The 24,420-nt window shown below is 59.7% G+C and overlaps 3 protein-coding genes across 4 annotated transcripts in view; 2 read left to right on the top strand and 1 right to left on the bottom strand.

Annotated features, from left to right (window-relative positions):
* The window catches only part of RBFOX3 (RNA binding fox-1 homolog 3), a 135,956-nt gene extending 117,174 nt beyond the window's left edge, over nt 1-18,782 (bottom strand). The window contains exon 1 of one of the 2 annotated variants that reach the window (XM_021534133.3): nt 18,762-18,782. The gene's annotated coding sequence lies outside the window, so the exon portion shown is untranslated. Of the gene's footprint in view, nt 1-17,600; nt 17,901-18,761 lie in introns of those variants that run through there. The other variant, XM_021534125.3, reaches the window with a different exon arrangement.
* On the top strand, nt 6,527-11,607 carry ENPP7 (ectonucleotide pyrophosphatase/phosphodiesterase 7). Its single transcript, XM_077787425.1, has 5 exons — nt 6,527-6,773; nt 7,994-8,139; nt 8,927-9,547; nt 10,078-10,293; nt 11,521-11,607. The coding sequence occupies exons 1-5, from the start codon at nt 6,527-6,529 to the stop codon at nt 11,605-11,607; spliced, it is 1,317 nt and encodes a 438-aa protein (XP_077643551.1).
* On the top strand, nt 18,528-22,582 carry CBX2 (chromobox 2). The gene is made up of 5 exons (XM_031506385.2): nt 18,528-18,666; nt 18,747-18,790; nt 19,317-19,382; nt 20,920-20,989; nt 21,236-22,582. Exons 1-5 carry the CDS (start codon nt 18,595-18,597, stop codon nt 22,580-22,582), a joined length of 1,599 nt encoding a protein of 532 aa, XP_031362245.2. The 5' UTR covers nt 18,528-18,594.
* Nucleotides 22,583-24,420: the final 1,838 nt, after the last annotated feature.

Here is a 24,420-nt window from a genome sequence, read left to right as displayed (position 1 = left end):
CCCCGATGAGTGTTTATCAATAATTTCAGGATCTGGCTGTCGCAGGCGCTGACGGGAGCGCGGGCAGGCGAGTGTCAGCACGGGCACGGCCGGGAGCGCCGCGGAGGGAAATCGATTCCCGGCTCCGCAGGAGCGGGGATTTGCCGGCAGGACGGGGGAAAGGCTGTTTGCTCGGCTCGAACGTGGAACGCGGAAACGGGGCTGGGACACAGAGGCAGGTCCCAAGCCGGCGTGAGCGGGCTCCGCGGCCAGCCCAGCCCCAGGCAGAGCCGGGGATGCGCAGAGCCAGGTCCGCGGGACAGGGAACGAGGGAGCAGCAGCGCTGTGTGTGCTCAGCCTGGTCCTGGCTGCAGGTCAGAGCTCCCGGACTCCATCCCTGCCTCCCAGCTCCTGGCCCCCAGCAGCCTCACCACCTTTACAGGGAAGTTTTGTCCAACACCTAACCCAAACCTGCTCTTTCAGCTCAAAAACGCTCCTCCTTGTCATAAGAAAACAGAAGCAAAAGCCCAAGCATAGCACAAGCCTTTGCCCAGGACAGCAGTGACCTGCTGAGCCTCTCCAGATGGCACGGCTCCAGGGGGCTCCTACAATTCCACATCCCCTTCTTTAGGAGCTGCCCATCCTGCTGCCCACAAGAGGACATGTCTCTGGGCACCCCGTGTCCCAGGCTGGCCTCCCCAGAACCAGCCAATTCCCTGCAGGAGGGAATTCTGTTTCAAGCATTTGTCCCAGCATCCTGTGGGGACCAGACTGGGAATGCTCATTCCTGCGCTCTCTCTGCCAAGCTTCACCCGTCCCTTCTGAAAAGAACATTCTTCAATTAATATTAATACTCTGCATCGTGTCAGACCTTCTCCTGCATTTCTGCTCTCTCCCTGCCTGTCCCACACCCAGAGTGAGGTGATTCTGCAGGCAGGGAGGGCTGCTGGCTGTTCCTGAGCACAGTCTGGGGGTGGCCCTAATGGATCTGTGACACTGTTACATTTATGGGTATTTCAGAAGAAAGGAAAAGGCTACTGGGTGTTCATACGTTCTTGTTGTATTATTTAAGAGAAGCCATTTGAGAGCACAGGGGAAGCAGTGTCTGCTCCCAAAAGGAAGGAAAATAACGGAGGGGAATATTTGCAAAAAGCTCAGTTAAGTAAATATTTTATGCCAAATAATGTTATGGCTTTTGAATGATGCATGCAAGAGAGTTGAAAGGAGGTGAGGCACGGAGCAAAGAGCATGTGGTGAGCGTGGAGGTGTCAGGGAGGGAAGAACACAGTGCCTTGGGCAGTGCCTCTCACCCTGGCAGGGCTGTGCCACTCGCGGGAACCACTGGGAGAAAATCAGCCCTGCATGGGAGCAGGGAGCAGGGAGCAAAGAACGGGCAGAGGACAGGCAGAGGCACTGCCCTGGCCTAGGAGGAAGAGGCAGGCAGGGAGAGCAGGAGAAAGGGCAGCCAGAGTGGTGGCTGGGGGAGGAGAGCAGGGCCAGAATGGAGGAAGGTTTCTCTGGGCAGAGGAATTCTCCACCCGGCAGGCACAGGGTGAGCAGCTGGCACGAGAGAGGCACAGAGAGGAGTAAAATACCATTAAGTGTAATAAGAAATGTACTTAATCAATGAGCTCTGCAGCTGAGGATCAATGGGAGGCAGACACAGCCATTAGCTAGGAAAGCTGAGCAAGAGCCACAGGCCCAGATGGAGCGGTCGATGCCGGGATTAACCAAGCTGCAGAGGAAGGGTCCCAGGTGGAGAGCAGAGCCAGGCTGCAGCCACAAGGCTGACCCAGATCTGCTCCACGGGGCTCAGACCCCTCCAAGGAGCAGAATGAGGAGCCCAGACTGAGCCCTGCAAACACCACGAGTATTCAGTAGCAGTGAGCAGGGAATGGGACCAGAGCCCCTCACCATCACCCAGGGGCGTCACTGGCTGCAGAGAGCAAGACACAGAGTCTTCCTCCCGGCTCTCATCCTTTTGTCTCCTTACCTTGAGTGCTGGCCAGATCACTCCCCAAGGAGCCCAGCATGGGAGGAGCTCTCCACTCTCAGCGTGGAACAGCTCACCCTCCCGAGAAGGGGCTGCACCAGCCCAGGTAAGCAGAGCTGCTGCTGAGTCAGGGCTTGCCCAGCTTTGAGCGGTGCCCCAGTGTCCCCCCGGCTGGAGCCACCCGGCTGAGTCCCCGCTCGGGGCTTCCTCAAGAGGGACTCTCGATTTTCAACCCATGAGCAAATTTAGTGCTAGGAAAGGCAGACAGCAAGTGGGCACAAGCTCTGGGGTTCTGACAATGCTGCCAGCCACTCAGCCCTCCCCGGCTCCATCAGATCCCCGCTCCTCCAGCCAACCCGACCCAGTGTGAACCAGCGCCCTGCTCCGAGGCTGTTGCCCTCAGTGCTGACCCCTGCTACTCCCTTCCCACACTCGCCGAAGCTTGATGGCCACAGCCCGATCACCCCGAGCCAGTAGGGAGGAACAGCATGAGAGTCCTCGGGGAGGGCAGAGCAGGTATGGGAGCAGAGCTGACTCAGAGCGTCCCAGCCCGGGGCAGTGCTCGAGGAGGGGAAGGAAAGCAGCTGTGCCCCGAGATCCCTACCGGGGTGGGTGCTCTTCTCCCAGTGGGGTGAAATCTCACCCCTGATCTCGAGAGGTCTTCCCGGCCCTCCTATTGCTCTGGACACGGGCTCCATCCCGGCTCTATCCCCGCTCCATCCGGGATCCATCCCCGCTCCATTCCCACTCCATTCCTTCTCCATTCCCTCTCCATCCCCGCTCCATCCCGGATCCATCCCTGCTCCATCCCCACTCCATCCCAGCTCCATCCCCGCTCCATCCCGGATCCATCCCCGCTCCATTCCCGTTCCATCCCCGCTCCATCCCCGCTCCATCCCGGATCCATCCCCGCTCCATCCCCGCTCCATCCCGGATCCATCCCCACTCCATCCCGGATCCATCCCCGCTCCATCCCGTTCCATCCCCGCTCCATCCCCGCTCCATCCCGGATCCATCCCCGCTCCATCCCGGATCCATCCCCGCTCCATCCCGGATCCATCCCCGCTCCATCCCGGATCCATCCCCGCTCCATCCCCGCTCCATCCCCGCTCCATCCCCGCTCCATCCCGGATCTATCCCCGCTCCATCCCCGCTCCGCCGCTCCCGGGACCCTCCGGCCTCTGCCGCCCCTGCCGCGGCCGCGCAGCGCCCCCTGTCGGCGCGGCCCGGCCGCGCGGGGGACTCGGGGATCTCTCCCGGGGTCGCTCCCGGGATCTCTCCCGGGGTCTCTCCCGGGGTCGCTCCCGGGATCTCTCCCGGGATCTCTCCCGGGGTCGCTCCCGGGATCTCTCCCGGGGTCTCTCCCGGGGTCTCTCCCGGGGTCTCTCCCGGAGTCTCTCCCGGGGTGTTCCCGGGATCTCTCCCGGGGTCTCTCCCGGGGTCGCTCCCGGGGTCTCTCCCGGGGTGTTCCCGGGATCTCTCCCGGGGTCTCTCCCGGGGTCGCTCCCGGGGTCGCTCCCGGGGTGTTCCCGGGGTGTTCCCGGGGTCTCTCCCGGAGTCTCTCCCGGGGTCTCTCCCGGGGTCTCTCCCGGGGTGTTCCCGGGGTGTTCCCGGGGTCTCTCCCGGGCCCCCGCAGCGGCTCCACGGCCCCGGCCCGTAGCAGGTTCCTCGCCGAGTGCTGCGGCCCCGCGGGCGCTACCCGACCCTTCACTGCAGGGCCTGAGGCAAAGGGGTCATTTCGGGGTTCTCTTCAGTCATCCCCACGCTGGAGAGTGAGTCCAGCTCCGCGGCCGGAACTGCCGGGACACCCCACAGCTCCCACATCGGCTCCCGCGGGCACCAAGGCAGCAGCTCAGGGGTAAGAGGCAAGCTCCTGCCTGCTGGTATCAGCAGCCAGCTCCTGCCCAAAGAGCCCCCCCAGAGCACTCAAAGCTTCTTTTCCCACCTCCTTCCTCTTTTCCAGCCCTTCCAGGCAGCTTGGCTGGAGCACCTTCCTCCCTCCATCTGCTTCAGGGCTCAGGCCAAGTCCAGGGCTGCTCCCGGTTCCATCCAACACCCCGGCAGTGCTGCCCTGCTCCTTGGTGCACACCCATCACGCCACGCACCTGCCCAGGTGCATCCCATCCCCAAAGCTCCACTCACCTCCCCCACAGTCACCCCAGACCCCCACAGCTGCAGCATCCCTGGCTCTGCTCATGGGGCAGCATTAGGCTGTAACAGAGATTTCAGTAACACTGATCCTTAGCTTATCCAGCCCTTGGTGCTCAGCAGCCGCTTGCCCCAGCACTGCCCATGCATCCACGTGCCATAGGGAGCTGCAGGTTTGCCCATGGGGTGCTCAGCACATCACTTCTTCCAAAGGCTGGAAACAGGCTGGGACACCAAGCAGGACAGTTCAACTGGCAGGAGATTTCTCTGGGATCATGTTCTCTGTTTTTAGCCCTTTCATCAATCTTCACAGAGCTAACTGGTGCACGAGTGCAGGATGGACAGTGTCAGCCCCAGTAGGCCTTTGCAAGGACAGGGCTGACAGCTTGGAGCTCCCTGCCTGTTCTCAGCAGTGTTTCCAAGGATGCAGGATGCAGCCACCAGCACGAAGCTGAGGATGCTGAGCAGGACATGGTGGGCCCAGAGCAGCCACAACCCCTTGGGCACATCTGCACAGGAACCAGCGTCTGGGGCGTTGTTAGTGCAAAATCAACTGGAGCTTGCAGTGTCCCAAGGCAGGGTGGCCAAAGGTGATGTTCTTTATCTGTGCCTTGTGCTCCTCAGATACCAATATCAAAATGTGCCTTGAAACACTCCTGACATCAGATATCCCTCAGAGATTGGCGCAGTACTTCCTTCTCACTCATCTCTTCCCTCCCGGAGGAGCCGATGAACACGATATGGTATCAGGACCTTCCCCACGCTGTTAGCAGCAGCACAGGGACTTGGTGACCCACCTCAGAAGAGCAAGCCAAATATTTAGGCAAAGTCCTATCACCTGGCAAGCGATAACACCTTTATTATGAGCCCTCTACAACCTCGGTGCTGCCAGGACGCTCTGTCCTCACTGAAGGACAATCTTGAACTCAGGGCAACACATGCAGATAAAAAATAGTTCCTTGAGTAAATATCAGCGTTGGGCTGAGAGAGGAGAGAGCTGGACTGGCAGAGGAAAGTGCTGGGCTGGCAGAGAGGCACACTGAGCTGAGGGAGTAGAGCGTGGGGTGGCAGACAAAGTGCTGGGTGCTGTTAGCCCAGCACCCACTCCATGCCCCCCCTGAGCAGGAGCGTTGGCTCAGGGCTCAGATCTCAGGGCTGGGGGCTCAGGGCAGGATCCACCCAGCATTTCCACTGCCTGAAAATGCCTAAGGCTGCACTCCCAGCTGGTGTCAGCCCAGAGGTTCCTGGTGGGAACCCTCGGACCTCTCACAGTGTCCTTGCAAGCTTATCCCATGTCACACCAGGGAAACAGCCACACTGAACACCAATGCCCCTGACAAATCAGTCCAGATGGGAATACTTGAGATGCTCAGGACTACGAAGAGGCTGTCATTCCATCCAGGAAGAACAAACCCATGTGCCTAGAACTCATCTACCCAGCCCAGTCTTGGGGAGAAACATCAAAGAACAACCCCAGACAGGGCTGGGAAAACCAGGTGGAGACAGCTCTGCTTGGTGAGGAGAGGGTGGCAGGCAGTTAGGAAGCAAAGCACCAAGGAATAAATCTGCAACCTGAGCAGAGGAAGAGCAGCAAAGACATCGAGGTTGTGAGTTCAGAGCCCAGGGAACCAATGCAACTTATGTTACGTAACTCTACAAAAGCCTTAAACTCAGTTTTTCTGAGAAACAAGTCCTCAGCAATGATTAAACCCAAAGAAGCCATAAACCAGCAGATCCCATTGCATCATTGATAAGATACAATGGGATGCTGATACAGTGAAGCTCAGCACTGTACGTTGAGGGTCACCTGTGGAGAGCAGCAGAGTGCAGTGGGACACGGGGACTCAGAGCTGTGCTCACCCTCAGGAGCATCTCTGGGGGTTGATGCATGGTCAGGATCCAAGGAAGAGCCTCCTTTTCCAGCGAGCAGCTCAACAAAGCCACACTGGAAAACCGCGGGTGAATCCAAGCCCCTCCCTGAGCCTCCATCTCAAGGCAGACAAGCAGTCCTGGGGCGTGAGCTGCCTTCTGAGGCTGAACTCTGACCACAGAGCAGGGCACCGAGAGCCAGGAGTGGGGACAGGATGCCACGGTGGGCTGAGGGACAGGGGGCTGTGGAGGCAGGTTCCCAGCCTCCCACCACAGCAGCAAGCTCCCCGTTCACACACACCAAAACAGCACCACCACCGCTGAGGGAAGATGCAGATTTGGCATTTGACCCAGAAGGAGCTTTAAGATAATCTATTGCAGCAAGACAAACAAGAGACACTTGTCCTGATAGCAAATGCTGGCTGAAGCCACACACCCGATCAGCAACTGCAAGATTAGATAAGGACCGAACTTAGTCCCATGCTGCACGTATTAATGGGAGCTCTCAGGGCACCCGGGCTATTCCAGTTCAAGGGCATGAAGATGCTCCTGCCACTGGGGCTCCTCCTTGCTGCCCTGTCCTTAGGAAGATGCATCCCCCTGCAGCAGGCGCCCAACCGCAGCAAACTCCTCCTGGTGTCCTTCGACGGCTTTCGGTGGAACTACGACCAGGACGTGGACACCCCCAACCTGGACGCCATGGCTGCGGACGGGGTGAAGGCCAAGCACATGACTCCTGCCTTCATCACCCTCACCAGCCCCTGCCACTTCACGCTGCTGACCGGTGAGTGCCCCGGCCACGGGAGCCGCGCGGGGGCTGGGCAAGGGCAGCCTTGAGGCTTTATGGGCCGGTGAAGGACACCAGAGCACGAGGCATCCAAACCACCCAGACCCGGCAGCACACAGAGCTTTGGAGCAGACAAGGCAGGAGATGCAGAAATGGTACATTTAAACTAGATACAAAGAAATTCTTCCCTGTGAGGGTGGTGAGGCACAGATTTCCCCATCCCTGGAAACGTCCAAGGCCAGGCTGGACAGGGCTTGGAGTCAGCCTGGTGTGGTTAAAGGTGTCCCTGCCCGTGGCAGAGAGGTGGAATGGGATGGTTTTTAAGGTCCCTCCAAACTCAAACCGTTCTGGGATTCCATGAACTGAACCTGTATTTATCAAAGGTAAATAACACCAGACCAACTCGATAGCCTCTTTTGATAAGATAAATTATTTTTTAAACAAGGGATAGGCTCTAAATTTAATCTTTCTGGACTTCAGTAGTGCATTTGATACAGTGCCGCATGGGAAATCATTAGTTAAGATGGAGAAGATGAAGATTAGTACAAAATCTGTAATGTGGGGAAGTGAGAGGCTACGGGAAGAGGACAGAGTGGATGCTGAGAGGAGATTGTCAAGCTGGAGGGAGGGCACCAGGGGAATTCCTGAAGAATCGATTTTGGAGCCAATCTTATTTAAGATTTTAATTAATAACCTTGGTATAAAAGAGTGGAACATGCTAATGAAATCTGCTGATGGGCAAAAGCAGGGAGGCAGTGTCAATATGAGGGAGGATGGGGATCTCGTGCAGAAGGGACTGCGCAGTCTTCGGGACCAGAATAATAAAAATAGCACAAAATGTAAGAGTCAAAGTGCATCTCTCCCTTCTAATGGAAACTTCTGCTCACTGACCTCACAGACTGCGAACAACAGCAAAAGTGAAACACCATGTGATTAGATAAACCCAGGATAACGGGAACCTGCCCGTGCCCAGAGGGCAGCAACAACTGCAGGTGGTGCCAGTACCTGGCTGGTGACCCACCAGACATCACCAAAGCCACACGGGAAGCAGCACTCCCCCAGCATCTCCCTCCCTGCCCCGGGACCCCACTTGGTAGAGTGCAAGAATAGGAAGGGGAGGCCAAAGTTCCCTCTGCCCAAAGCCAGCTCTACACCCAGTGTGGGGGTGAAACCCCCCAGCGAAGCCTGGCTCACCCCTCCTCTCGTCTCTCCCCCAGGGCGGTACCTGGAGAACCACGGGGTGATCCATAACATGTGGTTTGACACCAACACGGGCGTGAAACTGCCCTACTACACCACACAAGGCATAAGCAGCTGGTGGGACAACGGCAGCCTCCCCATCTGGATCACTGCCCAGAGACAGGCAAGTGTGGCCCCTCCTCACACACACAGACCCTGCACAGACCCATCCAACCTGCCACCCCCCAGGAAAAGCTACAGGCAAGCCACAATCCCTAGTGGCCGTGAGAGCCCAGCCTCCCTATGAACGTCAGGCTAATTAGACCAGCAAAAAACTGAAATCCCCAGACTCTGGCAGGAATAATTATGATCATTCTACTAAAAATAGCAAAAAATAATGGATGCATTTCAGCTTTATTAAGACATTAATAAAGCAGGTTATCCTGTTCCTGTTTAAAGAAGCCTCAGCCAGCTCCTCAGGGAACATCCTGAGCCTGGGAGCCCCACACAGCCCGGGGCACATCCAGGGCAGCTGCGTGGTGGCAGCAGTAGGGGCCACTCCCCTGGGAACTGCAGCAAGCCCAGCAGGCTTTGAATCTGGCTTTGAGGCAGGACATGAAACCCAGCCCGACACCTTTGCCCACATTTACCTGTCAAATTGGCTCTTCTGACTTCAATTAAACACACCTTAATGTCATGATGGTCAAGAACCAGAGGGCCCATGCAAAGTGCAAATGGGTCACCGGTTCCAAAGTTTTAAGTGGTGTTAAAACTCAGTGAAGAACCAGGTGCAAAGGCAGTGCTTTCAATTAATCACTTTTAATTGGCAATGAGCAAGAAAACCTCATTAGAGGCAGAGGCAGACATTGGGGACTGAATGAACTAATCATGTTAGGAGGTGGCTGCACTGACAGATGGAAGGATGCTGCTGAGAGAGTTCAGGTGAGTTTATGGAATGCCTCCACTCACAGGGCTTGAAGACAGGCTCCATCCACTTCCCTGGAACCAAAGCGAAATACCGAGGGGAAGAAGTGTACAAGAAGTTGGTGGAACCCGCATTGTTCAACTACAGCAACGAAACCAACTGGAGGCAGAGCATTGACACTGTCATGGAATGGTTCACAGTGGACAACCTCGACTTCATCACGCTCTACTTTGGGGAGCCAGACTCCTCAGGACACAAGTTTGGCCCTGAATCCACACAGAGGAAAAACATGATCAAGCAGGTGGACAGAACTGTCGGTTACTTGAGGCAGCGTATCCAGGAAAGTGGCCTGGAATCAAAGCTCAACCTCATCATCACCTCTGACCACGGCATGGAGACCGTCCTAAACACTGACGAGATTCACATCCGCACCATCAGCAACTTCACATTCAAAGACATCGACTTCGAACTCCTAGATTATGGACCAAATGGACTCCTGGTGCCAAAAGAAGGGAAGTTGGAGCATGTGTACTCAGTCCTGAAAAACGCCCACCCGAAACTGCACGTTTACAAGAAGGAAGAGTTTCCAAAGAGGTTCCACTACGCCAACCATTCCCGGATCACCCCACTTTTGTTGTACAGTGATCCAGGCTACGTGATCCACGGGGTAAGGTGTATGCTCAGGCATATCCTACTGCTCTTTGGGATGTGCCTCTCACTCCTCCCCTTCCCACAGCACCCCAGCACCCACCCAGCTTTAGGCCTTTGTACTAATTGGTCTCTATACATACAGACATAAATTTCAGCTCTTTGTGTAAAGATCTTCTCTGCTGCTGAGAAGAGAAAGTATCCAGAAACCTTGGAGTAAGAGTTGCATGAGTGCAGAATATCCACTGCAGCATCCTCTCCCAGCCTGACTTAAGGGAAGGCCCAGCATCAAGGCCAGCAGGCAGCTTCCCATTGGAAGCTCCTCAGTACAACAAAATTTGGATGTGCAAAGATTTAGGGAGGGAACTTGCAGGATGTAATTGCTTGAGTGCGGTGTCTGGAAGCCCCTCCAGCTTCTGCAGAGTTTAACACCAACAGATCAACTCCCAAAACTGAAAGGAACTGACCAGGCCCTCAAAGCCCGGAGCTGCAGAATGCACATGAGGGGGGCAGCAGGGCTGGGGTGGTCACCTCTGCTCTCCCCTCCAGAGGTACAAGGTGCAGTTCAATAAAGGGGAACATGGTTTTGACAACGAGGCCACAAACATGAAAACCATCTTCCGTGCCACGGGACCGGCCTTCAAGAAGGGGCTGGTGGTGGAGCCCTTTGAAAGCGTCAATGTCTACGCCCTCCTCTGCGAGCTGCTGGGCATCACCCCCGAGCCCCACGACGGCTCCCTGGAGGTCACCAAGCCCATGCTGAGGGAACCCACGGACAATGACAATGACGATGACAATGACAGCAATGGTGAGCAGCGGGACTCATGGGGGGCACCGGGAGTGGCAGTGGGCACCGGCGGTGACAGTGGGCACCAGGAACAGGAACAGGCAACAGAAGTGGCAATGGGCACCAGGCACTGGGAGCAGCACTGGGAGCAGCACCGGGCACCGGGAGCGGCATCGGGGGTGGCAATGGGCACCGGGAGCAGCACCAGGAGTGGCAACGGGCACCAGGAGCGGCATCGGGTACTGGGAGTGACACTGGTAGCGGCAATGGGCACCGGGAGCAGCACCGGGCACCGGGAGCGGCGCTGGGGGTGGCAATGGGCACTGGGAGCGGCACCAGGGGTGGCAATGGGCACTGGGAGCAGCACTGGGCACTGGGAGCGGCACCGGGAGTGGCACCGGGCACTGGGAGCGGCACCGGGCACTGAGACACTGGGAGCGGCACCGGGAGCATCAATGGGCACCGGGAGCGGCACCGGGCACTGGGAGCGGCACCGGGAGCGGCACCGGGCACTGGGAGTGGCACCGGGAGCGGCAATGGGCACCGGGAGCGGCACTGGGCACCGGGAGTGGCACCGAGCAACAGGAGCGGCACCGGGAGTGCACTGGGGGCGGCAATGGGCACCGGGAGTAGCACCGGGCACCGGGAGCGGCACCGGAAGCGGCACCGGGCACTGGGAGCGCACCGGGGGCGGCAATGGGCACCGGGGGCGGCACCGGGAGCGGCACCGGGCACTGAGAGCAGCACCGGGTACCGGGAGCGGCACCGGGAGCGCACCGGGGGCAGCACCGAGAGCGGCAATGGACACCGGGAGCGGCACCGGGCACCGGGAGTGGCACCGGGAGCGCACCGGGGGTGGCAATGGGCACCGGGAGCGCACCGGGAGCGGCACCGGGCACCGGGAGCGGCACCGGGAGCGCACCGGGAGCGCACCGGGAGCGCTCCGCTCCGCCGGGATTCCCGCGAGAACAGCGACACCTGGCGGCCGCCGCCGCTCCCGCCCCGCCCCGCGGCTCCGCGGCACCGGGCCGTGCCCCCCACCCCGCCGCGCTCGGTAACCGGGCGGAGTCACCGTGTCCCCGGCACCGGGGCGAGCTGCTCCCGGCCGGGCAGAGGGAGCAGAGTGGGTGGCAGGAGGTGACAGTCACCGCTGGGTGCCGGCCCGGGGCCGGGCTGCCGTTCACGCCCCTCTCGGCCCGGCAGGTTCGGGTCCTTCTCTCCATCCCGCAGAGAAGCTGCCGCTGCCGCTGGGACTCGCTGTGCTCCTGGGGTGCTGGGGAGGAGTTTTCTAACGCCAGCAGGTAACCGACCCCAAGGACCCCCAGAAAGGGCCAAACACCCGGGCAAACGCGTGCCCCGTTTGGGCGTGGTCTCCCCGGGTTTCCTCTGTGTGTGGAGCCCCCGAAACCGCTCCCTGCAGAACAGAGCAGGGGATTTGCACCTCAGACAGCACTCAGTTCTTCCTGCCCCGGGTCAGCATTGGCACCGCCCAGGACATGGGCTGCGATGAAGAGAAGGAGTGGGCACCCTCTTGAACCCTGCCACTGCCCCCTGTCCTGTGCCCTCTGTCCTCTTTGTGCAGCCAGGTCTGCACCGTGGCACGAGAACCACAAAGGGTGAACCCTTCACTGTCTGTGGCTCTGCACATGGCTGTGTGTGGCTGCCAGACCAGAGTTTGTCACTTGCCTTCACAGTGCAAATTTGTCCAGAGACCCACCAGAGCAAGTAACTCCTGATCCAATTCCCTGGCACGACGCGCCTCCAGCCGACACCTGCAGGCTGCAGAGGCCTGAAACAAGCACCAGCAGCACCGTGCTCTCCTGTCCTGGCAGCCCCAAGCTCCAGGCAACTCTACCAGAACACACGGCAAGATGGGGAAGGACATGGCTCACAAAGACAACCAGTCCCAGGCTCAGGGAATGGGACAGAATTCCCAAAACCTCTCTGAATTACTGACCCACGCTCCCCCGACATGCTGAGTCTCTGGAGGAGAAGCCTCTCCCAGGCTCTGGGGGGACACCAGGATGCACTCCTGTGGAAGGTGGCACTGATGTCCAGCCTGACTCGGTCACCCCGTGTTTGCATCACCCCAAAAGCAGGAGGCAGAACAGCTCCGGGGTGGGTTTGGAGCAGAGACAGCTGATACATATTGAGTATCCAAGCAAATTAACATGTGTTCCAAGCTGGGAGCTGCCCCTGAAAGGCCCCAGGCCCCACCCAGGGTGGACCCGCTCAGCCTGGACCCACCGGGGACACAGAGAGGCCCTGTTGGCCCCCACTGGCCACAGTGCAGGGCTGGCCGTGGCACTCCCAGCCCCGAGCCCCTTTGGGAAGTGTCCCAAAGTCACTCAGCACCTCCAGCTCCTGTCCCAAGAGCCCTACCAGCAGCGTCCTGCTTGTCTTTCTGTTCTTTGTGGCTGTGGGCAAAACTGGGAAATGTCACCTATGCACCCCTGAGCAGCAAACCTGCAGGCAAGATGGGCCTGGCTGCACTGCTGCACAGCAGAACTGCTGAGACCTGCCCCGAGTGCAGCCAAGTCAGCTCCTGCGAGCTCTGGGAGGGGCGTTGATGTATTTTGGAACGTGGCAGTGCCAGGGCCAGGACCCCCCAGCTCACAGCAAACAGCCCTGTCATTCCTGAGCAGGAGCTGGCAGAGGCTGGGCTGGCTGTGCCAGGCTCTGCAAATGCAAACCTCCCTCTGCAGGAAGCAGCCCAGGGTCCCTCAGCCAGGCTGGGGCTTGGGGGACAGGGAGCAAGACCCCTCCCAACCAGCAGCCCCCCCCTCCAGCCCTCCCAGCGCGGCATTCTGGTACCCCCAGACCCTTCTCAGATGCTGTGGTGCCTTTCCCCAATCCTGTGCCTCATCTCAGGGGCTCGATAAACATCTGTTGCCATAGAGACTCGCTCGCTGCATCGGCTTCACCCAACGAGATGAAACAAGAGCCACACCCTCAGAAAAACAGGAAGAAAATGTTTGGCTTTAAACTGTGCTGGGGTGGGGGTCAGGGCAGCAGCAGGGAGGCTCTGAAAGGGGAGTGTGGCCAGCGCTGTGCACGCTATTGAAAATGATATTAATGATAAGAGTGTGCACAGAGACCTTCCCAGTTCTCCTGCAGGTGACCTTGGGGCTTCCCCTGCACAGCCACGCACATCCTACGGCAGGAGCAGCATCCTGGAGATCCCGGCAGAGCCTGCAGAGCTCAGAACCCACTGGTACCAGGCTCTGACTGTCCTCATGCCCAGGGTGCCCAGCAGGTACAGAGCAGGATCACAAACCCATGGAATGGTTTAGGTTGGAAGGGCCCTTAAAGCTCATCCAGTGCCACCCCTGCCATGGCAGGGACACCTTCCGCTGTCCCAGGCTGCTCCCAGCCCTGTCCAACCTGGCCTTGGACACTGCCAGGGATCCAGGGGCAGCCACAGCTGCTCTGGGCACCCTGTGCCAGGGCCTCAGCACCTCACAAGGAAAAATTTCCTCCTAACATTTGACCTAAATCTCTCCTTTCTGAAGTTTAAAACCACTTCCCTGTCCTATCAATCTCTCTGCCCATTTAAAATGCCACTCTCCCTCTTTTTTATAACCTTTAAGTACTGAGAAGCCACAGTGCTCACAGGGCTGGTCCCAGTCTGGTTCCCAGACCACACAGGGAACATGGAGTTTGTAGTGACCAACGTCCTGACACAAATCCTCATCTGAGAGCCGATGAGGATTTCAGCTGGGAGCAGGAATTGAGTTCCTCACTCAATCAGCAGCATTTGGGCGAGACACAGCTCTGCCAGAAAAATCCATGGCGAGGAAGGGACCATCCCGGAGAAAGGCCGAACCCTGACACATCCCTGCAGGAAGTTTCCACTGCCTTCAAGACACAGGGATTGCCACGGGACACGCCTCGGTGGGGCTGTTCCACTCGGGGTGGCCGGATGTAGCACACTGGTCACGGTATTGATGCAGCCACATTTCCAACGCGGACCATCCCCGAGCCCCGGGATTCTGAGCACGCGGGAGCTGGGGGATCCCCCTCCCTGGCCCAAGAGCTGGTTCTGTTCTTCCATCCCCCCGTCTCCATCTCCCGCTGGCGCCCGCCCTGCCGGTGTCCCGGTGTCCCGGTGTGCCGGTGTCCCGGTGCAGTACCGGCAGCCGGCGGCCGAGGGCTCCCGAGCCGCGCTCAGCGCTCCCGAGCTCCCGGCACGGGCGGGGGAAGCGGCTCCCGGTAAAAGCCCGGCCCGGAGCATCTCCCCAGACCCGCGGCGCTCGCAGGCACCGGCCCTGCCCAGCGCCGGCCGCTGCCCCGGGGCCATCCGGTGCCCGCCGGGAGAGGATCTGCTCCTCGTCCTGAGAGAAAAGCCGGGGAGCCACCCGCTGCCGCCGGGCGCTCCCCAGCACCCACTGCAGCTCCGGCGGCACCACACGCGCAGGGACGCTCCAAGGGATGCTCTGGAGGATCCACGACACACACCGGAATGTCACGATCCCCTCCTGGCCCTGACTACATGTCCCGGGCTGAGGGATGCTTTGACGTGCCAGGCCAGGGAGATGAGAGGGATCTCCCTGCTCTGGGTGCGAGTTTTAACCCCACAGACACACAGAACCTAAACTGGCTCCTGGTCCCCAGCCCCGGAGCCATCTCTAGCTCAGCCTCTCCCAAGGAAAACCCAAACCTGTCGCATTTTGCATCTCCTTCAAGCCTTTCCCAGCCTTTCCCGTTGCTCCTCACACCTTGTGCGTTTGCAGTGTAGGACATTTTCACCAAACATTTCCCGATGACAAAGGCCAAAGCCCGGCCTGGCCTTGCCCGGACACAGTGGCTGCCGGATCCCCGCGTCTCCTCCCGCCCTCCCATCCCCACGTAATTCATTCCCCACCGCCCCCCTCCCCGGGCTGGGGGTCAGGCAGCAGGGAGAGCCCCGCTGTGTATTGCATCCCAATTTGCCATGCATTTCCACACCATTTGCTTCCTTTTCTTTTTCCTGCACTGGGAAGCTGCTCGCTGCCCAGGGGTCCCAGCCACTCCGGGATGGGAACGTAACAACAAACATACAAGGACACGTATTTATTTATGGCACGCAGCGTGTGGGGACACCGCTGCCTCCCAAAATGCCTGGTCTGGGGGTGGCACGTGCCCCTCTGCCTCCCGCCCAGGGTCACAAGTCCCAGACACGATGTGGTCCTGGCCACCCCATCCTGGAAGCTGCACAGCTCCATACCCGGCTGCAGTACCCAAATGAGATGCAGATCTCTGTGCTTTGATTGGCTGATGCCTGGGGAAAACAGCCACCATTTGCCCGCAGCAAACATGGCCACCATGGCCTGGCTGTTCCCTGGGCTGGCCCCAGCTCACCCTCTGGAGTCAGGGACATCCCGCACCCCCTCAGGCACCCCCGTCACCACTGCTATGGGGGTCCTGCGGCGCTGGAGGGCACGGGGCACCCCTGCAATGCACCTGATTTGGGGGGTCCGGCACCAACACAAAGGCCGGGGCCCCTGTGGGAACACCTGGATCTCCCTGGATCTCCCCGGACCCTGCACCTTCCAGGCCAGGGCTCCCTGCTGCACAAGGCCCCGGGAAGCAGCCGTGTCCCTCACTGAGCCTGGCAGGATGGGCAGGGAGCACCGAGCCCCACAGCTCAGGGGTGACCTGAACCATTCCCAGTAAACCCCTGGGGACAGAACACAGAGTTCCAGTCCGGGAAGCAGCACAACCCTTTTCCCCCCCAACTGCAAAGGGGACTGGGATCATCCCCATCCTTTCCTTCACCACCAAACCCCCACTTCAGCCTGACAGCCCCTGCCACAGACACAACACAGGACACGGCATTCCTGGGATGCCTGGAGTACTTGGGAAAAGCTACAAAATCATGGTCCATCAAACTAGCTTGGGGGTCTGACTCTCATTTTTAAGATGATGATGATTTTCATGGTGATTGGTGAATTTATTGGCCCCGCTGTCACTTTGCTTGGTGGGAGCATGGGGCCAGCTTATTCAGTGCATGTTCCTGAGTTTCTCCAGGAAGGTGAAGTCCCTGTCAGGGATAGGAAACATGGAATTCATCAAAAAAGGCACTCGCAGGTGGAGCCACAGCTTTGGCAGCAGCAGGGGAGCATCTCGTCCTACCCCAGTCAGCAGCCCCAGGGGGCAGCCCCTGCGGCGGCTCCAACCAGCAGTGCCCAGGTAAGCTCCAGGGCTGGGATGGTCTCCTCTGGCTGACCAAGAGGGAAAAGAACACCCCAGAAGCCCTGGGGTACCCCACTCTGCCAGGGGTAAAAGGCACGGAGCCCACGGCAGCCCAGGGACTGCCCAGGACCAGTTTTCAGTAAACTCTGGGAAGAAGAAAGGAGATTTCCAGCCCAGGGAGCAGCACGCTCCTTTCCACGCTCAGCAGGAACAGGACATGTGGCATAGGAGCTGAGCAGCATTAGGGATCATTCAGAGTCCCCACAAGGGACCAGGGACGGTGCTGACGGCATAGCCCCACAAACGCTGAGGTCACTAAGGAGACACAAATGTCAAGGGCTGCTCCCACTTCTGAGCCCCAGCCCCTCGCCAGCCCAGCAGACAGCGGATGGAGCCTCTCCACTCACACGACCTCCCCTTCTCAGCCCCAGGAAGGGAGAGAACAGTGACCCTAGCCCTGCATCCGTGTGGGGAGCACAGGAACAGCAGCACTGAGGGGCGGCTGGGAGAGGAGCTCACCCAGCATCACCCAAATCAGAGCTCATTCCCAACAGGGGTCGTCTCTCAGAGGCGAATCCCTGCAGCCAGGAGAGCCCCAGGGCTCCTCGTCCCTTGGGCTGCGCCCACAGCACCGGGATGGCCGTGCACGGCTCAGGCACACGGCTCGGGGAGGTCACACAGGGCTTGCTCTAAAATCTCGGAGGTGTCACACACAAAGAGCCCAGCTGGCAGAAGGTAAATGAACTCAAACAAAAAGTGCGGCGCTGTTACAATTCTGTGTCACCTTCGGCTAAAAAAACGCTCCTACAGCTCTTCTCATCAGCGAACGACCACGGTAATTGTCAAAGAAAACAATGAAAGGTGACTGCGCCCGACCCAGGCCAGCCCCCTGGCATCAACCCAGCACCCCAGGCACGTCCACATCCCGCAGCGCCCGAGTCAGCCCCGCTCCCTGACGAAGCGTGCAGTCTCTCATTGCCTCGTACAGAGGGTCCCCCGTGGTGACATTTCCCCCGCAGCAGGGACAGCCCAACACGCCCGCTGCCGCTCCAAATGCTCTTCTAAACCCGGCAGCGCCAAACGCGGCATCGCTAAACCCGGCATCGCTTACCGGAGACGGCAGTGCCCGGGGTGCGGGCGAGGCCCCACGCAGGACACCCCATGGCCCGTCCGGCTCCTGCTCAGTCCCTGCGCGCCGCGGGCACCCAGGCGCCGGGGCGACGGCAATTCATATCCCTGCGGCTCCCGCACGGTTAACGGCAGGCTCCGGGCCCGCGGAGGAGAACTCCCTGAGGTGCTGACTCATCTTCTTCCATGCCTGTAAAGCACCATATTTCATCCTTCCACGCCCACAGCGCACAACCGCCGTGCAGCAGCTCCTCACGCAGCCCTGCACGCCTCGGTGCGTGCGGTGCCGGCGCGGTCGGTGCCGCCGCACCCCCGGTAGTGCGGCTCGGGAGGGATCGTGGGCCGGGCGGTACCGAGCTGCGAGCCGGCACCGCGCGGGGGTCACAACCGGCCTACCCCCCCCCCCCCCCCCCCCCCCGCCCCGGTAAATCTTTTATTCTATTATCATCAACTATTTTAGAACTAAAACGTGCCGCTGCTGCTGCTGCCTGTTCCGGCCCGGCGGGGACCGGCGGGGACCGGCGCTGGCTGCCCCAGCCCCGGGGTGCTTTGTCCCCAGGGGGGACCCCGGGCAGGGGACTCGGAGCCCGGCTCCTCGCAGCAGGAACCTCTGGCGGGGTCGGACCGGGGGGATCCCCCGTGGAGCCGGCCGGGGAAGCCCCCTGCGCTGCCCGGGCAAACAAAAGCCCCGGGCCGGGCCACCCCATTGTCCCCGCTCCGGCCGGGCTGCGGCCGCCCCCGCGCGGGAGGAAGAGGAGGGGTCGCACACAGACAATGCCTCCCCCCACCCCCCACGCCGGATCGCCCCGCCCCCTGCTCCCCATTGGCCGGCGGGGAATTTGGGGACCCCCCGCCCGCCCCTCCGCCGTATTGTGCCGGGGGGCGCGCGTGGGTCTGGGGGGGTCGGAGCGCGCGCGGCCGCCGTCGGGGGCGCGCCCGGGGGCTCCCCTTGTGTCTGAGTGCGCGGGGCCGGGGCCATGGAGGAGCTGAGCAGCGTGGGAGAGCAGGTCTTCGCCGCCGAGTGCATCCTCAGCAAGAGGCTCCGCAAGGTGGGACCCGCCGGCCCCGCACCCCTGCTCTCCCCGCACCCCTCACGCCGCTAACGCCCCTCTCCCGTCTCTCTTCGCAGGGCAAGCTGGAGTACCTGGTCAAGTGGCGAGGCTGGTCCTCCAAGTGAGCGGGGCGCGGAGCGGTGCGGGGCGCGGTGCGGGGCTGCGCGGATCGCGGAACCACGCGGTGCGGAGCGGGGTGCGCTGCGGAGCGCGGGTACCGCCCGGCCGGCCGCTTTTGTTTGGGTAGTGCCGCTCCTTTTGTTTACAAATAAGCGCGGCCGCGGCCGGGCCCTCCCCGCCACCGCGTGGGGCTCCGCTCCCCCCTCCTCGGGCCGGTGCAGCCCCCCCCGGAGTCGCCGCACCCCCCCGGTTGTGGCGGCCCCGCGCCCCTCGCCCGCTCTGCTGAAACCGGAGCTCCCCCGGGATGCGCGGGACTCGCCTCGCCCCGCGGCGGCGTGGCCGCCCCCTTCCCGATCTCCCTCCCCCGGGCCCTCTCCCCTGCCCGCCCCCCGGCTGTGCCGGCCCCCGGTACCGACGTGCCCCGGTCCGTGCCAGCCCCGGGTGTCCCTGGGGGAAGCCCCCGGTGCCGGAAGGGCGCGGGGGGGTCCGGCCCCCTGCTCTCACCCGGTCCGTGTCCTCTGTTGCAGGCACAACAGCTGGGAGCCTGAGGAGAACATCCTGGACCCCCGGCTGCTCCTGGCTTTCCAAAAGAAGTGAGCAAACTCTAAATGTTTCTAAGCAAACTGTAAAGTCAATTAACTTCTAATTGGCTGCACGTGTGGTGGAAGCCGTTGGAAACAACAGCCTGGAGCTGGCGGGGCCCTTTGTGGCCAGGCCCTTTTGTTTGTCCCCAGAGTCACGGTCGGTCCAGGTCTACCTAGAACAGCTCTGCCCTGGCCAGACAGACACCGAGGGTTTATGGCCCAGCAGAGCTCTGGGTGCACCAGGGGAACGGGGCAGTGCCTGGCACAGACCTGGGGCTCCCTGTCCCCATCCAGGGCTCCGGGACCTTGGCTGTGCTTGGGGGGTGGCCGCAGACCCCTGGGGGGAGGTGGTGTCTTGGCTTGTGAGGCATTAAAGCAAACTTGTGGAGAGTGAACCTCTGGGAGGGTGAGGGAAATAATATCTGTGAGAAAATAGTAGAGAATGGTTTGGATTAGGAAGGACCTTCAAGTTCTTCCCAATCTACCCCATCATTTCCACTATCCCGGGTTGCTCCAAGTGCTCTCCAACCTGAATTTAGATGTTACCATGGATGGGGCAGCCACAGCTGCTTTGGGCAGCCTGTGCCAGGGCCTCAACCATCCTCTCAGGGAAGAATTTCTGCTTAATATCCCATGTAACCCTGCCCTCAGTCAGTTGGAAGGCATTCCCTGTGTCCTGTCACTCCAGGCCCTTGTCCAAAGTCCCTCCCCAGCTCTCTTGGAGCCTCTTTAAGTACTGGAAGATGCTCTGAAGTCTCCCTAGAGCCTTCTCCAGGCTGAGCAACCTGGATGGCAGAACAAAATGGTGTCTGTCCTGTCAGGTCCATGCTCCTGCCTGGAGCCAGGCTGAGAACAGCAATGGTTCCACAGCCACTGCACCCCAGGAATCACTCACGGAGCAGAGGGTAGCCAGCTGGCTATGGCAAGACATAGTGCTGCCAAGTACTTTGACATAGTAATAATAAAAATCATCAAAGTTTATGATAGGATTCAATTATGTCTGGTTTCTGGATCAGTTTTTTTAAAGAATAGGATCTGATGTTGAGTGTGCAGACAGGATGGTGTTTAATCAGCTGGATGTATTACATCTAAACACCATCCTATTTAAACAGAAATAGGAAACGAGTACAATGACCTGAAACATCTCATCCTGGGCAACCATGGCCAGGGCAGGAGGTGCAGGAGAGGTGGAAGGAGTCCAGCAAAGGAGCTGAGCTTCCAGGGAATGTGTTTGCTTCTCCCATACTCAGCATGGAAGCTCAGCACAGCAGGAGCATAACCAAGGCAAGGCTTAGCAGGACTGGGGACAGATGCTTCCCTTTGCCTGATCCCCTTGTGCCAGAAAAACAGCAAATCTCACCAGGAGCTGGAAAAGGCACAGGTTTGGGAAGGGTAACTCCACGTGGTCCATCACTGACTGCTGGAAGCTGCAGGGATGTTGCTGGTGCAGACAGGGATGCTCTCCGGCCACTACCTGGCTGCCTCAGTTCCCCCAGATGTTTTTTTCTTCCCTGTAAACATTGTCCTTAATCCTTGTTTCCTCCAGGGAACACGAAAAAGAAGTGCAGAATCGGAAGAGGGGCAAGCGGCCCCGGGGCCGGCCCAGGAAGAACGTGGTGAGTCCCAGCAGTGGTGGGTAGGCAGCTCTGGAGGGGCTCCGGCCTTGGAGGGTACCGGGGTTTGGGGGTGGCCTCGAGCACACAACTCATCTTGTCAGCTGATGGATCCCTGAAGATCAGCTACACAGAGAGAGAACCTGGGCATGTCTGAGGGCCCTGGCCAGGCCACCCTGGAGGGTTTGTATTGCCATAACCATTCCTTTGTCACTGCTGTTAACTCTCCCTGTCTCTGTTGCTTTGCAGGAACCAGAGATGCCTGCGAAAGCTAAGTCAAGTAGCTCCTCTTCCTCCACATCCTCCTCTTCCTCCTCCTCTGAGGAAGAGGATGAAAGTGATCTGGAAGCAAAGAGAGGTCCTCGCAGCAGAGAAACGCACCCAGTGCCACAGAAGAAAGCTCAGATCCTGGTGGCCAAGCCCGACATGAAAGACGCTTCCAGGAAGAAGCGTGGCCGGAAACCTCTTCCCCCAGAGCAGAAAGCGGCTCGAAGGACTGTGAACCTGACAAAGGTGCTGAAAACGTCCCGGAAGGAGGTGGGGGGCAGTGCCAAGCTGGTGGGGAAGCTGCAGCCCCAGCACAGCACACAGGGCTCAGGCATGGCCATGCTGAAGGATCCACCAGGCACCTTGGCTGGGCTCAGCTCAGGGGGGTCATCAGTGGAAAACCTGCCCAACATGATGAAGAGCGGCTCAGCGAGCCCCAGCCAGGCCATCAGCTGGCAGAGCTCCATCGTGCACTACATGAACAGGATGTCCCAGAGCCAGGCTGCAGCCGAGAGCTCGGCTCTGGGCAGGCTGGCGCTGAAGGCACAGGCAGCCAGCAAGGGCAGCTTAGGGCTGGACTTGAAAATGAGGAACCAGAAAGGCTCTGGGGAGCTGGGGCTGAACGCACAGGCACCCAAAACTGCAAAGGCTTCCGGCAGCAGCGTTGGAGGAGGCCAGAAATCGGGGTTTGCTGCTGGAGGCCAGATGCTGCCCAACGGCAGCAAGGCGCTGTCGAGCTCGTCTGGGACCAGCATCCAGCCGGCCTCCAGCCAGGAGCTGAACCTCCAGGCTCTGAACCTGCAGAGTGTCAAAAACGGGCCGAGCACGGCCAGCGGGAGCAGCCTCCCCCGGCACCTCTGCGGCTCCCTGGCCAAGGGCTCCGCTGGCAGCACGGCCAGTGCCGGTGCCAAGGGCGGCGGCGGTGCCAAGGGCGGCGCAGCAGGGGCTGGGCTGAACGCTGCCAGTGCTGCTGCACTCCCAGGGGGGGACGGAGGCAAGAGCAAGAAGCAGACACAGCGGGCGGGTGACAGGGACTCGGCCAAAGGTGGTGCTCCAGAGGGACACGCGGCTGCAGAGAGCCGCAAAGCCTCCACCCTGTCCGAAGTGAGCACAGGCGAGGACACCAGCTCAGATTCAGACCGGGATTCAGCTTCCCTCCCAGGTGTGGGTCAGAACATGTCTGTCTCCATCCAGACCAGCCAGGACTGGAAACCCACCCGCAGCCTGATTGAGCACGTCTTTGTCACCGATGTCACCGCTAACCTGATCACAGTGACGGTCAAGGAGTCCCCCACCAGCGTCGGGTTTTTCAACCTGCGGCAATACTGAGCCCAGGAGTGTAAGAGGAGGGAGAGGGTCCTTCAACCCTACCCTCACCTTTGCCCAGCTCTTCCATCAGGTGTTTTTTTCTTCAAGCAAACGCGGAGCCCTCGTGAGACCTGCTGGAACTCGTGTCTGGAAAGGCTGGACCAATAACGCAGTGAAACCCGCTCCAAACTACCAGCAGGTCCTGATTTCCTCCCTGGCTTCTCTCCATCCTCTTCTGGAGCCGTGCCCCATGTGGGGGTGTTGGTGCCATTCTCTGGGAGCAGGGCACCGGTGCTGCTGGGGTGTCAGGCTCGCCAGATTCGAGCCAGGCTTCGCTGCATGCAGGTCTCTTTGCTTTGAAACAGCAGATGCCAAGGTCTGCAGCCCACTGGCCATGGGGGTTGTGGAGCTGCCATGGGACAGCCTTACACCCGGGAGAGGACTGGGAGATTCTCCTCTGGCCTTTCTGTGGTCTGTCTGTGGGCCATGGGGAACTGCAAGTCAATCCAAATGAGACAGCTGCTGCTCACAGCCCTCGAGGCTGTGGGGGGCAGCTGCATTCGGGGGTTTTTCAGGGTACACTCAGCCCAGCTACCCCCCTGGGTGAGGTCATTTCCAATGATGGGAAACCCACAGCGTTTCTGTTGGGGTTTCCAGCTGATAGGGAAATATTGTTTACATTTTTTCTTAAGGAATTTTTTTCTTCATGAGGGAGAGAAATAACCCCAGTTTAAGACAGTTAAGTCCTGGATGCCACTAACAGTACAGGTGGCAGAGGTGCGTTTTTTTGGAGGGTGTTTCCTTTCTGCTGGAGGAAAGTCCTGCCTTGAGAGCCAGCAAGATTCACCAGCTTCTCTGCATGACTTGACCTCCAGAAAAACGTGAATTTCTGGGCAGCCCAGGGAACCTCCACTCCACTCCTCTGCCTCATCCTGGCATTGCCAGCATCTCCACCTCCTGCTCAGCAGGTTCCAGGCACTCACAGAGACTGAGCTGGGGAATACCTTTTAAGCCTTGTAGAATGCGTGAGCCCTTCTGGCAGCAGGTAGGTTGGTGCTGGGACTGCCAGGACACCCGTGACTGCTGTTCCCTGGGTTAGAGTCACACTGATCATCCATGATAAGCATTCTCCAGAATGCTCAGAAGTTGGTCAAGGCCACCTGCATAGGTGGTCTGAGTGGTGGGACAGGAGAGGAGAGGGAGAAAGGCTAAGGCCACTGGTTACCTCAAGCTGCTGTTGCCCAAGGAACAGGAGCACTCGAGCAGCCATTCACCTTCCCCTGGCTATCCCAGCAGCTGGGGTGTTCCTTTTGGCCTGTAATGGCAACCAGTAATGGCTTTTCTGCTGCAGTGTTTTCCCTATTGCAGAATTCTAGAAGCCAAAATTAGCAGCAGTTCAGGCAGAGTTTAGTAGCATTTGAGGTCATTTTCATTCTGTTGATGCCGAGTCCTTTTGTCAGAGGTGATGAACAGCTGGCAGCTGCCCACTCCCCTGCGTGGTTCCGCTGTCCTTCCACCTGACCAGCAGGTCACTGCTTAGGGGGTCCCCAGGTGACTGACCTGGCACCAGGGCAAGCATTTCCCTTTGCCCCTGGCAGGGCCACCAGCATCTTCATGCACAGGACCAAACTGGGGGTGCAGGTACTTGTGACCCCCTGAGGCAGCAGCCCCCCATGGTCATGGCTGCTGCCGCTGGCTGACAGTGGGGTCATTCCCAGGTGATGCCAAAACGTCACAGGCTGTGCATTTTACCTTCTACTGGAACTTTGTCAAACGAGCTCCAAGGAAGCATTGGCCTGTGTCAGCAGAAAGTAGTGCCCCGGGCACGGTGTGTGCTGTGCTCGTGTGCTGGGGGTGGC

The sequence above is a fragment of the Lonchura striata genome, chromosome 19, assembly GCF_046129695.1.
Source record: "Lonchura striata isolate bLonStr1 chromosome 19, bLonStr1.mat, whole genome shotgun sequence".
Taxonomy (NCBI): Eukaryota; Metazoa; Chordata; class Aves; order Passeriformes; family Estrildidae; genus Lonchura; species Lonchura striata.
This window is presented reverse-complemented; position numbering and strand designations above follow the sequence as displayed.